Raw genomic sequence first — 14,359 nt, forward strand, 5'->3', positions numbered from 1 at the left:
CTTTATTTTAATTGACATATAATCATGTATTGCTTCCCATTAATGCCCTTAAAAACACTGTAAAATCACAGTAGTTGCTCATACTATGCTGCAGTAGATTTATTTTTTCTAGGACTGGCAAATGTGGTGTTTCCTGCTCATGATGAGCCAAATTTAGATTAATCACAGCTAGTAGCTACACAGTAATACAATTACAAAATTGTGCAAATTGAAAAGTAGTTGTAATGCATTTTGCTGACTGTGCCCACCTTTTAGAAGATTATTTAATGAACAACCTCAAGTTTTAGCTTCAGATTTTTTTGACTGCAGAGTAAGAGAACTATTTACAAGATTTTTTGTAAACTTGAAAGAAAAAAACTTTAGCCAATACCCACCCAAGGAGAATTTTATGGATAGTACGGATGTAGACACATCATACTTGGACGACACTCATACTTCCAAAAATTACAAGTACTGTGAGGCTCCAGGGTGCGACTGTTTTGGTTGCACGTGCACCAAAAAATCTGAAAAACCCAACCAAATATTTTCGTTGGTCGCGAGGGTGAGCTTCAGATTTTCAAAATGCAGCCTGTTAAACTATTTCAGCTGCCCTTGAACAAATCTTAGCCTATAAACACATTTTCTTTTGATTATTTTGTCAGCCAAAAGCAAGATTTTATTTACATTTTGTACATAAATGTAAACATCTTGCATGTCTGTATAGTCCTGCTGCCTTATTCCATGCAGAGCCATCACAACCTAATAGGTGCAATATGTAAGAATTGGTTTCCGAAGTGTATATGTATATATCTATATATCTATATCTATATCTATCTGGCCTTTGGATGGAAGGCTACCTGTGGTGAGAAGTGGAAGGCTCCAGCAATGTTGTCAGTTCAGAAGCAAAACACACTCGCAAGCAATAAAGTGTTCTCCTGGTCTGTTGTTTTATTTGTGGCAGAGATCAGCATATTCCTGAAACTATTTTTTATGATGTTTCTGGAAACACCCGAGGCATGATGCAGCAAAATGGGGGGAAAAGAAACTGTGCTGTGTGTGTGTTTGTGCGTGTGTGTATATAAGTAGATGTGTCTATTTCTGTCCGAACACAGTGCCAGTCACTGCTGCTACACTCTCCAAGACTGCCTCTGTTTCTTTTTTCTTTTTCTTTTTTTTTTTTATCCCTGCATCTGTATGACTGAAGCAGCTGTTTGCTCACTGATTTACGAGTGCAACATTATGAGATTTAATAACATAGCTTTGGGCTTTATGACCTTTTTACGAGCGCGAGTGTGTGTCTACATTCAGCGAACTGAGGTAACATTATAGGCTCAATCCACTGCCAAAACACCATGTTCCTCCTTCCAGCACGTATTGAGCTAGATTTCTCTGAGATGACAATGAACGTGATTGAGTGTGACGGAGAGAGGAAAGTGAAAAGATCGTCGGTTTTCTTCTCCAATGGGGGGTGGGGGGGGGTGGGGGATTGACAGTAATCCTGTTTGGAAGAGTGAGAGTGACAGATTTTGGATTAGCTCAGCACCGACTCTTTTGGGTTCTAAAGTAACTCTTTTACAGAGTTAGATATTTGAGCGCTTGTACGGTATATATGTCTCAATAAAGCTGTCAACATCGAGGGTCTCTGTGGGAAGACGGCCTGTTACTTACTCCCAGTGCTCTCTTGCTTTACTTCAAGCTATTAGAATGCGTTCTGCACTCCTGCACTGTATATATACCACCACTGCCACTATTACTAATGTCTCGCTTTGGCATTTGCAAAAGGCGAGACAAACACCAAAAACAAAGGTCAAGGTCGGTAGATAAATCATGAAGTCAAAGACGCAGATTTAAGGGTTTTTTTTTTTTTCGGAGACGCAGAACAAACTGCTGAAGTAAACTGTCATCGTCTGGCAAATCATTCCAACATTGCTCTGTGCACGTCCTTGATTATGTTTGTGCGTTTTGAGCGTGTGTGTGGGTGTGTGTGTGTCAGAACGTGACAATGGAGCTGTATACGCAGAGCAGTGTACAAAGCATGAATAGGCCACCAGCTGAGATAATAAGAGATGAAAAAGCGGCAGCACAATCACCATTATTCACAAGCGCTTGAGCAACTTCTATTTTTATATTAATATTTCAACACTCACGTAGTGATGTTGATTCATCTGTAATGTCGGATATCAGGATGAAAAAAAAAAGGCATTTTTGTCCAGTTGGGGGACATTAAATAGGATGATGTATTCAAAGTTAAAGCTGTTTTTTCTCAGCACATTTTTCATATTCTTATTCTTTTCCTCCACCTCTCTGCACTCAGGTTCATCGGCCCTGCCCAGCAACATGGCCTACTTCGGAAGCTCCCAGGAGGAAGAGGACCTGGAGGAGGAGGACGAGGAGGAGGAGGAGGAGGTGAGGAACGGAGTCCACTCTCACGGCGGGGGAAGCAGCAGCCAGGCCTCGGCCTCCTCCTCGTGCCACTCGACGCCGCGCAAGGGCAAGCTCCCCGCCAGGCAGCCGCTCAACGGGCACGGTAAGGACAGGAGTGTGGAGTGTAGCGTTGACGCCTTTCCTGCATGCTCCCAGAGCTTGATGGGAAATGCATTCACGAGTAGGAGCAGTTTTGTCTGTATGAACTGTCTGAGGAGGAGATGAGCAGGAGTGCGACGTGCAGAGGGATGATAGTAAGTGAAGAGGAGACTGACATATGGCACTCGAGGGCAAGAGATGGATGAAGAGCGAGGTGAAGGGGAGCGACGCGTAAGGTGGCGGCAGAATGACTAGAGAGGAATGGAAAGATCCATTTTGGAAAAAGGAATTTGAGAAAGTGAAAGATGGAGAAATCTAAAAGCAGGAAGAGAAAAAAAAACCTTGGGCCAAACAGGAGCTCGGAATGAGTCATGGGACAGAAGACGGTGTAGTAGTGCTTGTCTCCGTGTGTGCGTTTGTGTGTAAGCAATTTCCTAAGTTTGCACTCTTGTTTTCCACTGCAGAGTCTGGGTAAGTCACATGGGACAGCAGAGCAGCACATCGACTCTTTCCACCCCAATTAACACTTAGCTTGCTAAGCCCTAACAAGGTGTTTATGCACACACTGCAACAGCTGTCCGGGGCCCTCGACACACACACACACACACACACACACACACACACACACAAATGCAGTAAAGCCCTTGGGGCACATAGACACTTGGATGAATGCACATACACACACTTGGTGCACAACATTTAGGAAACTGCATGCATGCGATTGGGCCCATGAGAGTAGACTCGCTCACAGTCTCGACATTGATGACGATTAAAACAAGAAAACTGCAGAAATCCTCATCTAATCAAGAGATTGGATTCTGTTATCCGCATCTCGGTGTGCAGTTGTTTTCACTGAGCATTGTGCGTTTGAAGTGTTTTAACTCTGTATATTTTAGTGTATCTCGATTGCAAATGAGGAAAACCTCAACGATTTTCACTGCTTAAATGGTTTGAATTGAATTGGAAAACTAACATCTGATTTTGCAAAATCCTTGAAAAAATGTTTTTGATGAATTAAATCAAAGGATAAAATGGAGACTGGCTGCACATCCTGTCTTTTGTTATAAGAGCCTGAATGATATATATGTTTTCCAGTGTCCGACAATATTGAAACTTCATTTTAGAGATTATATTGCAGATAAAATATGCTTGTGTTGAATTAGCATCAGGGAGCTAGGAAGTTAACTGTTTCAGTGCATAGATATAATTTAAGGCAATGAAGTTTTGTACTATTAAAAGTGCAATATGTGACTGCTGCTAACTAGAGCTACTGCTGGCTAGTTAGCTTGGTTAGTCGTTCATCAGGTGGTCTGTGAGCTCAGAGCACCGGGGGAGTGTTGGTGTTTACACCAACTAGCACAGGAACTTTGGATTGGGATGGGATGGCGCTAGCTAGTTAGCTTGCTAAATGCCAAAATAAATTTAATTGAAGTTGAGACATTTTTTTCAAAACAGTTTCTAATTAGCGTATTACCTATTGCACATTTAATGTTTGATAACCACATGGGAAGGGATTGTTTCAAAATACGTATGTACATCGGCCAATAGAGCCCTAACAATACTTCATCTATCTGTTATATCCATCATTTTTAGTTTTAGACCTCCACTTTTTTTACAGAGCTATTAAGAGACAAGTTAAACCTGCAGGTCCTCCCTCTCTGCCAGACTTGGGAGACATACAATCCTTCCGGCCAGGCGTTTCCCCATGAAACATGGGCTGGATTTCACAGTTCCTCCCTTTGGCCCTCTCTGACTCTCTCTCTCCCTCCCTCCCTCGCTCCCTCCTCAGTCTGTAGGATTGCCGCCAGAAAAGTTCAAAAGGTGAGCGCTTTGCTCAGCTCTTTCCTCTGTCATCCTCTCGAGTGGAATGTGGAGGAGGAGAGAGACAGGAGAGGGAGACTGGTGGGATTAAGAGAGAACCAGGGAGAGCGGTCCATAGATTTGCTTGGGCTGAACTCGCGGAGAACTGTGCACCGTCTTCGTAGAGTTCACCGACGGTGTCAACCTCCACATATAGTTTTTCTCTCATTGTTTCAGGAACATCTCCATCAATTTGGAACACAAACTGTACATATGCACTGACTGTATAAGGAACAGCAGGATCCTGAAACCTGTTTAAACGGATCCAGGCTTGTTATGTGCACTCGGACAGCTTGGTCTCCTTTCTTATCTCATACACCAGCACTGTTTGCAAAGCAGCTTGGCGCCTTCGCTGCGATATGTTAAATAAATAGATAAGAGGGAAATAGGCAGATATATTTTGTAGAGGACAATAGAGATGAGGGGGTTAAGGACAGCGCAGCGTTTACACATAGGTGTGCACACAGTCAAGACTGGGTCATTGCTCCACTGTTGACACAGTGTTTATGCTCAAGCATAGGCACACAGAGACACACACCTTGCTGCATTTTGCGGTATTAAGATGGGTGTCAAACGTGACACTTTAATATGCAGCGTGGGCCTCTCTCCAGCAGGAGCATAGTTATACGGGCTCTCAGGGAGGAGGAGGAGGGGCAGCTGAGGAAAAAGGAGAAACAGAATCAGCAAAAGAGAGAGAAACATTTTATTCTGGGAGGTAAGAAGAGACAGGAAAGGCCCGACATTGTAGGCCATTCATCAGCCCTCGGCTGCTCGGCTTCTCCCTCTTGCTCGGCCGTGTGCCATGTTGACATAGCTAAATTATACAGCTTTTATTGGGCCCGGTTTCTTGCTTAGCTCACTTCTCAAAATGTCAGGATTTCTCTTTATTTTTCATTGAGCTAGGAGCTCTAGAGACCCGCCGACACACTTTTCCTGACAGAATCACGTGCTGATGCTCCAAAATGTACACACATGTTGTCCAACGCCAGCCTACACCGTATATTCAGCACGTTGCATGCGTACTATGAGTGCTCTGTGTGCGCTTTGGCCTGCTGTCATTCTTTCCACATAGCCTGCTGCCTGTTGATATTAAGACGCCATGAAACTTTAAATTGAGCCTCATAAAGGCTGAAGAGAGAGCTATTGAATGTGTATGTTAATTGCCTCGCTCCCGTTCGACTCGTTTAGCATCATCCCCCGGGGGCCGATGTAGTCCACGTCCATTTTGAACAGGTTCATTGACGTGTAGCATAAAGACGTTTTCATACACGCCTTAAATCATGCATATTTTACTGATTGAGGCCTATAAGTCAGCCAAAAGCCTGTCACTCCAATGTTTGTGCGGCTTTTCCACTTGGTCGTTGTGGTTTGGTGCCAGGGGTTTTATGAGCCATTCTGCGCTACGGGAGAGGGGAGACTTGTGTCCACATATTGGAGTTGGCATAGGTAGACGGTAGCCTGAAAAAGCAAAGTATACTGTATGTCCTTTTAAGGGTATTTATACCCTGCAACCTTATAGGGTCTCTTCACAGTGTCTTGTTTTCTTTAGTGTAGCTTAATTTGTTGTTTTATTTATCTACTTTCAACTTGTTGTGCACATTAGGATTTTATGTGAGGTTGCATAACTTGCAATGTGTACATACACCTTAATCTGAAGAACGGGTCATGCAAAGCTTTACTGTAGATCCTGTCCTGGGAAAAGATATATAGGTAAAAAAACAGCTAAGATGATCACTAATCACCAGTAGGAATCATCACTGGTCAAGTGACAGAACAGTATCGCTACTTAAATGTTTTAAACCAAATGTCTTACACATTGCACCTTTAAGAATGTAACTGAAATGATCAACCAAATACGATTGGTCAATCCACACACGCCTGAGTCAGCAACACACAAAAACCGAGCAGCTGTATTTAGTTCTTACCGGCCAAATTAACCGCCAAGCATAAATTAATGCGAATGTGTGACTCCTGTGACGTGGTGTGATGTCACGGAATTAAACGTGGAACTTCTGACTAGGCGTTTAAGGAGCAGTGTTTCCTGTAGGAGAGTGGAGCTTCTTTTAGTATGTGCACAAGAACCTATCCACACTGAAGGAAAGGTTTAAAAAACAAACAAGCATAATATGTCCTTTTAAGAAGTCTTCCTCTTGTTTCTCCTCTCCAGTGTTCAACAGCCACGGTAAGGCAGGGACCAGGGAGAGTCCGAGGCCTAAAGCGGGAACTCATGGCAGGGACGCGCCCGCCCCGCCACTGCCACCTCCGCCGCCTCCACCGCCGCCCCTCCTGAGGGAGCGCAGTGAGCGGGCGGAGGCGCGGGAGCACGCCAGGGAGCAGCAGGCCCTGGCCAATGCGCGAGGCTCTGCCAACGGACTGCCGCCGAGGAGAGCTGCTGAGGAGCTACGCAAACAGGTACCGTACGGCCAAGAGTGTGAATACGATGACACAGAAGGGAACGAGGAAGGACATTGTGGAAGTTTTCTCCTGTAGGGACACTTCTGTGGCAGGCGGACGGTTCACGTCAGCTGTGTTACAACTGGAGATAATGTGGAAATACTCTGCATGCTTGTTTGGCTGTAATGCCCCTTACATTTTCATTTAGCCATCTGTCAAATCCTCTTTTTTATCTTCCTCTCCAAACTCCTCCTGCGCCTTTCTCGTCTCCCTCCTATAGTTGCTTTTTCATTGCCGGTTCTCTCCTTCTCCATGCTCGTCCTGTTACTCTTGTCGCAAGCTCCTATCTTCTCATCTCCTCGCCTTTTAACTCCTCTCCCCTGCTCCATCCATTGTGTCTGGGAGAGTAATGATTGTGTTTTGGCCTGCCGTGACTGCGGCTATATTTAGCAGCGCTGGCTGGGGGCTGTGAAAGCCTGCCTGCCTGCCTGCCTGCCTGCCTCTCTGTGGCGCTAAGCAGGTTTCAAGGAACCCAACAAAGTGAAAGAAGAAGAAAAGGAGATTCGGTCAGAAATCTGTCATACTTGTGATCACATCAGCCGGTCGGAAGGGATCGTCCGCTGAGGCTGCCTTCACTTCCTTTTCCACTTCCTCCCCCCCGCCCTTTCCCTTCCTGTTGAATGCAGGCCCTTTATCCAGTGTTGTTGTTTTTCCTTGTTGTTGCCATTTGCAGACTCCGACATATGCTTCAGGTTTTTAAAGTGGCTGGAGTTGTCCAGTAAAACTAACAATGAATCTCAATGAGAGCGACTGCCTGCCAAGACAAACTTCAGCCTCACTTACTCACTCGTCTTTTGTTCTGCGCCTCTTCCATACTCTCTTTCTCCCTTTCTTTTCAAATCACTGCTGGCACCCCTGCACGATTCCTTTGACTCCTCTCATGGTGTGTATTTTGTTTCTCCTCCTGCACTCTCGCTCTACCTTTCTCTCGTTATATCACCTCTTCTCTCTGTCTCCGTCACTCATTTTCTCTTCACGCTCCACTCTCTCCCTCTCTCTTCCTCTCTCCGCTCCAGTGTCAAACAGACGGATCTTGCCCTTGACAACATGGCTCCAATCATTTGGAAGGATTAGTGCTTTTTTTTTTTTTTTTTTTCTCCTTTCCTTTCCTCGCTCTCCCTTCAATTAGCATGAACAGTATGTGTGTCAACCGCGTGTGTTTAAGACCTGTGCGTGCGTGCGTGCGTGCGTGCGTGCGTGCGCGCACACACGCACACACACTTATACCCACGACCAACTGTGAAAATACAGGCTAAGCCATATAAAAGGTTAAGTGATTATGTAGCCGTAAAACGAACGAGGGGGTTGTGTGTGTAAAACCGGAGGGTGAAGACATTATCATAATTCAATTCACCGCGATTCACTTCTCCCAAATTTAATAGCGGCTTGTATCAACAAAATACGCACGCCGGAACAGGACCCTTTTTTATAAAACAATACGATTCTATCCGTTTTAATTAGATAACAAAAGTGGGGATGTCAGCAGGCCCAGCAGCTGCACGCAGCGGCAAGCGCAGGTGGGGCGTGCAGGGCCAAACCATTTAGCCGACTCGGCATCATTTGAAAAGGACTCGGCACTTTCTTGTTGGGCTGCTTGTCCTCCGCCATCCTCAATTAACCTCCCTCATAATACTACAATGTGTTAAAAGATTACAGAAGATGACAAACAAGCCGAATTAAGCGCTCTTTCAATATCTCATCATGTTTTTCAGCTTGCAGATCTCTCCCCGTTACTGTCATTAAAGTTATATATTTATTTATCTTTTTTTGCATTGTGTGTGTTATTAGTGCCATGCTGCGGTGACCTTTCTCGAGCTGCTTAAAAGTCAACCTGCCCAGGGCCGCATCGCACCGCGCCCTAATAAGACAGCAGAGGGGAAAGAAGGCTTAAGCCGGATTTATGTCTCGCCGTCAAGGTGTTCTGCCAGTCACGCCGTAAATGACTCCGGCATAGGAATTGATTTATAGTTCAGTGTGGGATTTAACCCGTTGATTGTCATCGCGCCACACGAGATGGATGTGTGTCACACGCTATCAAGCTGTGTCACGCATTCATTATGCACCCAGATTTATAGTGGTTACATTTTATGTGGATTTTTATTCTCATGGTTTTTGGTCCGTCATGTTGAGGAGATTTGTGTTGGAAAGATCGCAAAAACTAGAAGGATTTCCTGACTTCAGACAAAGCACAAAAAAATACAAAGCTGATCAGTCCCAGCTCTCGTCGTCCCCTGATGTGTGTGAATGTGTGTGACGGACCGAACCTCTTCCACATCTCCGTTCTTTTGTCAGTCAGCAGGGCTTTGCAAGGGTTAAACTTTCTCCTGTCTTCTTCTCTCCTCTGGCTGGCCTTCTCTCCATCACTCTGTCTCTCCCCCTCCTCTTCTTCTCAGGGACGGCTCCTGCAGATGTTGCCTGTTAAAAAATCTTCCTGCCAGGCCTCAGCTGGGCTATAGCAACACATGATGTCATCTTAGACCCACCTCCCTCTCCCTCCCGCTTCCCCTCCCCTTCACCGCTCACATGCGACCAAGATCCACTCCAGAACTGCCGCCTGTGTGTGTCTGTGTGTGTGTTTCTGTGTGTGTTCTATTTTTTCCCTTTGGCTTCAGCTCCTTTCTTGTTCTGTTCGTCGTCCTTCTCATTTCTGTCTGAATTCTCTCTGCCAGTGGCTGTTAGCAGGAGTGAATTTCCATATCCTTTCACATATTTCTTTCTGTTTTTTTTCTCATCCCCAGCCGTGTCTTTTCTCTGCCGCGCATATTCTCTCACTCCTCTCAGCGTCACTCTCTTACTATCCTCCTTTTTTCCACCAGACCAAATAATTAAAGAGAGAAAAGTGAGGGAGACTTGCCAAGCGCCCCCCCCCCCCCACCTCGCCGTAGGGAGCCGGCGCGCTGAGCCCTCCTGTGGCAGGAAACGGTCATGACAGCGTGTCTCTCAGATCCAACGCTTTGTCAGCAGACTGTGGCAGGACAAATATAGCAGCACTCGGAGCAACTGCTGCTTTAGCATTTTAGTTCCTATTTCAGCATCGGTGTGACACTAAAACTGTCACTTTGTTTTGATTTGACTGATAGAAATGAAATACAGCAGCTTGAACTTTGAGAGATTAGCTATCAGATGGATAATTAAAAGGTGCACTATGTAGTTTTGGGGAAGGCATTTTAATCAGAAGCCAATCTTTGCTGTTTTTTTTTATGTCTAAACAAACCAAGTAAACAAACTATTCATTTTCATGACTGACATTACTGACCAAACTGACCTCCTTTAAATTCTTATGTAACATATACAATGATAATGATAGTGTGTAGCTTTTTCATTATCTCTTCACTCCTTCTCAACTCCTTCTGTCCTCCCTCTCTCCTTGTCACCGTGTGTGTATGTGTGTGTGTGTTTTGGGGGACATGATTGACGGAGGCGGGGTTAGGTTTCAGTCCCCCCTTATCTTTTAATGGCCTGGTCTTTGTGCTGGGCCCCCCCCCGCCACCTGAGACAAATACAATACATGTGCACAGGCACACACACACACACACACACACACACACACATACACAAGTGTGACACGAGAGCCCTTCAAAGGCAAACCTGTCAATGGGCCGGCTGTCACCTCCCTCCTGTGGCGCCCAGACTGTGATTGATAACTCCATCTCTCCCGTCCCCCCTGCTTCCTTTCTTCTGCAGTTCACCTCCAGCTGGTCCGGATAGGAAGACAAACGCATACTGTAACAAAACATGATTACAGATGCACATTTTTGAATGTTTTCTAATAACGATTATAGCTTCATGATGGCATATTTGCAAGTAAAGTTTAAATAATGTAAGAAGGTGCAGCTCCAATTATCAAAAGACATGCAGATGTAAAGCAAATGTGCACACATTCTTTACTCAAGTACAAGTACAGGTACTTATGTAAAACAAGAATCTCGAATAAATAGAGGTAATGACTCAACTTCTTTACTCAAGTAAAAGTAAGAAGTTCAGGCTACAACTGCTTGAGGACAGTCATGACAGATTTGGTCCAAAGGCTATTTTTCATTTTTAGTTTAAAGGCTGCATTAAAATACATCCAGACAGAAACAACAGGAAAAGATGTCTTTTTTGCACACATCGTTTAGATATTTCGTTTAGATATCGTGTAGATTTGCTCTCTGAGAAATCAGACCTCCTGCTCAACCTATTTAGATATTATCTACCAAATGTTCTTTAGCTACAAAGAGCTCTTAATACTGTTGGGCTGTCTCTTTCTAACACACACAGACACACACACACACACACACACACGAGAAACACACGGCAGCAACTGAAATGTGGGCCATGAAAACAATATGGAGACGAGGAGGGAGAGGACGGGAAGAAAGTGGATATTCTTAGAAACGCATACGGGAGAATATAAGCAGAATGTGAAGACTGAAGTCAGAGTCCCCTACACAATTTAATGTCACACAGTGGAGTTTAACATGCTGTAAGGCTCTCTGCACTGAGGCAGAGGGTGACCATGTTTCTTCCCTCAGCTGCAGACACTGAGCCAGACACCAATGTACCAAACCTCTGATCTACAGCTGGGAGCCTCAAAGACTTCATAAACACTCACTCATGTCTCTCTCTCTCTTTCCCTCTCCCTCTGTCTCTTTCTCACACGCACTCACACACGCACACAAAACACACATGGGACCTTTTTTCATAGCACAAAAATAGAATTATAGCGTTTTAGCAAACCCATGACAAATAAAAGGCTTTTATTATGTGCCCGGATGGGTTTTTATTCCATCCCACTGACCCCACCTCCTACCTCATACTGTCCAGCCATCTGCTAGCAGAAACCATGGAGCTCTCTCATGTCCCAGTCGCTTTTTTTTTCCCTACCCGTCATGAGCTGTTGTTTATCTCGGGATGTAGTGGTTTTTGGTTTTGGTTTGCACATATCCTTTTCTAAACCTCGGCCTTTGTGTTGACAGCAGTCTGAGCTGCAGTTTACAAAAGTGAACTGCATTTGGAAGTATAGTAATCAAGGCAGCTGATTGGTTCTCTAATGAATAGCGTAGGTTTCCACAAATGGCTCTGGTCTGGCCGGCCAAATGTTTACTGCAGCGCGAGCATCTGAATGTTTCGTCCTCTTCAATGTGGAGTGTGGGTGCGCCCACACCCCTGCTTGTGTCTTCTTGTACTTTCTGATTATAGAATTGTATCTGCGTGTGGGTGAATTTTGGGAAGCTTTTGCTATCTTTGATGGAATGTATTTTTAACCTTGGGATTTATGTGTTGAGACATCTGATCAACAGAAGTGTTATCAGCATATTAAAACCCCTTCCCTTCCATCAAAGCTTTCCTAAGATATTTCCCTTTTATCTTCTGTGTATATATAATTGATCATCAGCATTTGTCTATATAGATTGTTAATCCTTCTCATCTCATGTGTACAATCCCTCTCCACCTTTTTGTGTTGATCCCAGGTCTCTAAAGTGAACGGGCTGACGCGAGCAGGCTCGGCACAAGCTGTTGGTGGTGCCAAAAAGAGCCGCGACTTCCGACTGCCGTCCAAAACTGTGAAGAAGTACACAGCCACCGTGTCCAAGGGCCACGTCACCTACACCAAAGCCAAACAGAAAGAACTGGGCAAGAAAACCAAACTCAGCAGCAGCAACAAACACAACAGCGCCGCCTCGGCAACATCGTCAGCGAACAATCACAATCAGCACAGCCAGCCAGCAGCCAGCAATGGGCTGGCCAACTCAGGAAAAGCAGCGGCACCAGCCCACCACAGCAATGCAAAAACCCGCAAACAGGTGCTACTATCCAATGGGCTGCACAATGTTGCTGCCGGCGCCCGCCTCAACGGCAGGCTAAACGGGCAGCGGCACAACACCCTGGCCAAGGAGGACGGACAGAGACAGTGGCAGCGCCAGCAGGGCCAGGGGGAGTGCCCAGGTCGAGAGGGACTGCGTAACTCCAAGCGGCGTCTGGAGGTGGTGCTCAATTCCGTGGGGACAGGGATTGTTGAACAGAAAGCCAAAACCACTGGCAACGAGGCCAAGAAGGCCAAGCTTCAACCGGCGCCTCTGGAGACACGCAGCAAGAAGGTGGCCAATCAAGAGAAAGCTGCCACACAAACCACCACCCCTACCACTCCACTTTCTAATGGACATGAATCAGAAACACCCCCCTCTCCTAAACAAACTGCACCTGCTACGCCACATCCACCTCCCACTCCTCCTCCACAACAGACTCCCTCTACACCAGCAGCCAGTGCGGAGCCGGTGAACCAGCGACCCAAGCGGGCATCGGCTGGCAAGCTGATGTTGATTCGACAAGCACAGCAGCAGCAGAGCAGGTCTCACAGTCGGAGCTCCTCCTCTTCCTCCCCTTCATCGGGCCAGAATCACCCACAGAACCCCAGTCGTGCCAGCACTACCTCAGACCCCCAACAAACCTCTGTGTCCTCCTCCACCACCTCTTCTCCGCTCACTTCGGCCAACAACCCGGGACAGCTCAAACCAGCAGCGCCGCGGCCTGCTGACCGTGACAAGGACTGGGAGCGCGAGAAAGAGTTGACGCGCCAGAAGGAGCGTGAGCAGGAGAAGGAGTGGGAGCGCCAGCGGAGCAGGCCAGAGGGCTGGGCAGCGCTGGGCGAAGCCCCCGTCTTCCGGCCAGTGCCGCGGGAGTTCCTGGACCCCCTGGTGTACCTGGATGCGGTGAGGGAACAGGCCGAGGCGGCTGGCATGTGTCGCGTGGTGCCGCCCCCAGACTGGCGGCCAGAGTGCAAGCTGAGCGAGGAGATGCGTTTTGTTACACAGGTGCAGAGGGTCCACATGCTGGGCCGGCGCTGGGGCCCCAACGTGCAGCGGCTGGCCTGCATCCGCAAGCACCTCAAATCTCAGGGCATTACCATGGACGAGCCACCTGTCATTGGTAAGTGAGCCAAACAGACAAACACACGTGTGCATGTGAGAGAACACAAAGAAAACAGCTTCCTGAATTGATCGAATTAGCTCAGCAGTAAGCCACAGGTTTCTTCCTGCAGACAGTGGACCAGAACTATTGATTTTGGAGTGAATTAAACCCAGACAACCCTCCAAACGGAGGCCTTCTCTCACAACTGTGGTTTTCCCCCTCACAGCTTTTCTTCAATGTGAAGACACCAAAGTGACAACTATATACGGGTGCATCAAAGGATGATAATGTACAAAAAAGTGCTGCCTACCTTGTTGGCATCCTGCAGGTTATAAAACAGTGTCACAGCATGAGTTACAAAAGCAGCTATGAGCAAGCATCACAAATATTCCTGTTTCAGTATCAGTAGAGCTCTGAAAGCTTCACTTGCATCCCCGCCTGGTGTTATTTTCCCATTTATAGATGACGGTAACAATGTGAAACAAGTTGGCGGAGGGCCTGACGGGGCACCAAAACAATATTTCCCCCCAGATTGTCCTATCACCTTCCATTTCTCCCAATGACATCAGCATTTTATGAGCCTTTAAACAGCCCATGGTAGACAGAAACCATATGCTTGAGTTTTCTGGTACGGTATGTATGTACTCCATGG

The 14,359-nt window shown here is 46.2% G+C and overlaps 1 protein-coding gene across 2 annotated transcripts in view; it reads left to right on the forward strand.

Annotated features, from left to right (window-relative positions):
* Positions 1-14,359, forward strand: part of jarid2b (jumonji and AT-rich interaction domain containing 2b) — a 112,322-nt gene that overhangs the window by 86,484 nt on the left and 11,479 nt on the right. For both annotated transcript variants that reach the window (XM_030413138.1, XM_030413140.1), the window contains exons 5-7: positions 2,294-2,506; positions 6,530-6,774; positions 12,270-13,725. In XM_030413138.1, the coding sequence (XP_030268998.1) occupies positions 2,294-2,506; positions 6,530-6,774; positions 12,270-13,725 (1,914 nt within the window). The remainder of the gene's footprint in view (positions 1-2,293; positions 2,507-6,529; positions 6,775-12,269; positions 13,726-14,359) is intronic.

The sequence above is a fragment of the Sparus aurata genome, chromosome 3 (genome assembly GCF_900880675.1).
Source record: "Sparus aurata chromosome 3, fSpaAur1.1, whole genome shotgun sequence".
Classification (NCBI taxonomy): Eukaryota; Metazoa; Chordata; class Actinopteri; order Spariformes; family Sparidae; genus Sparus; species Sparus aurata.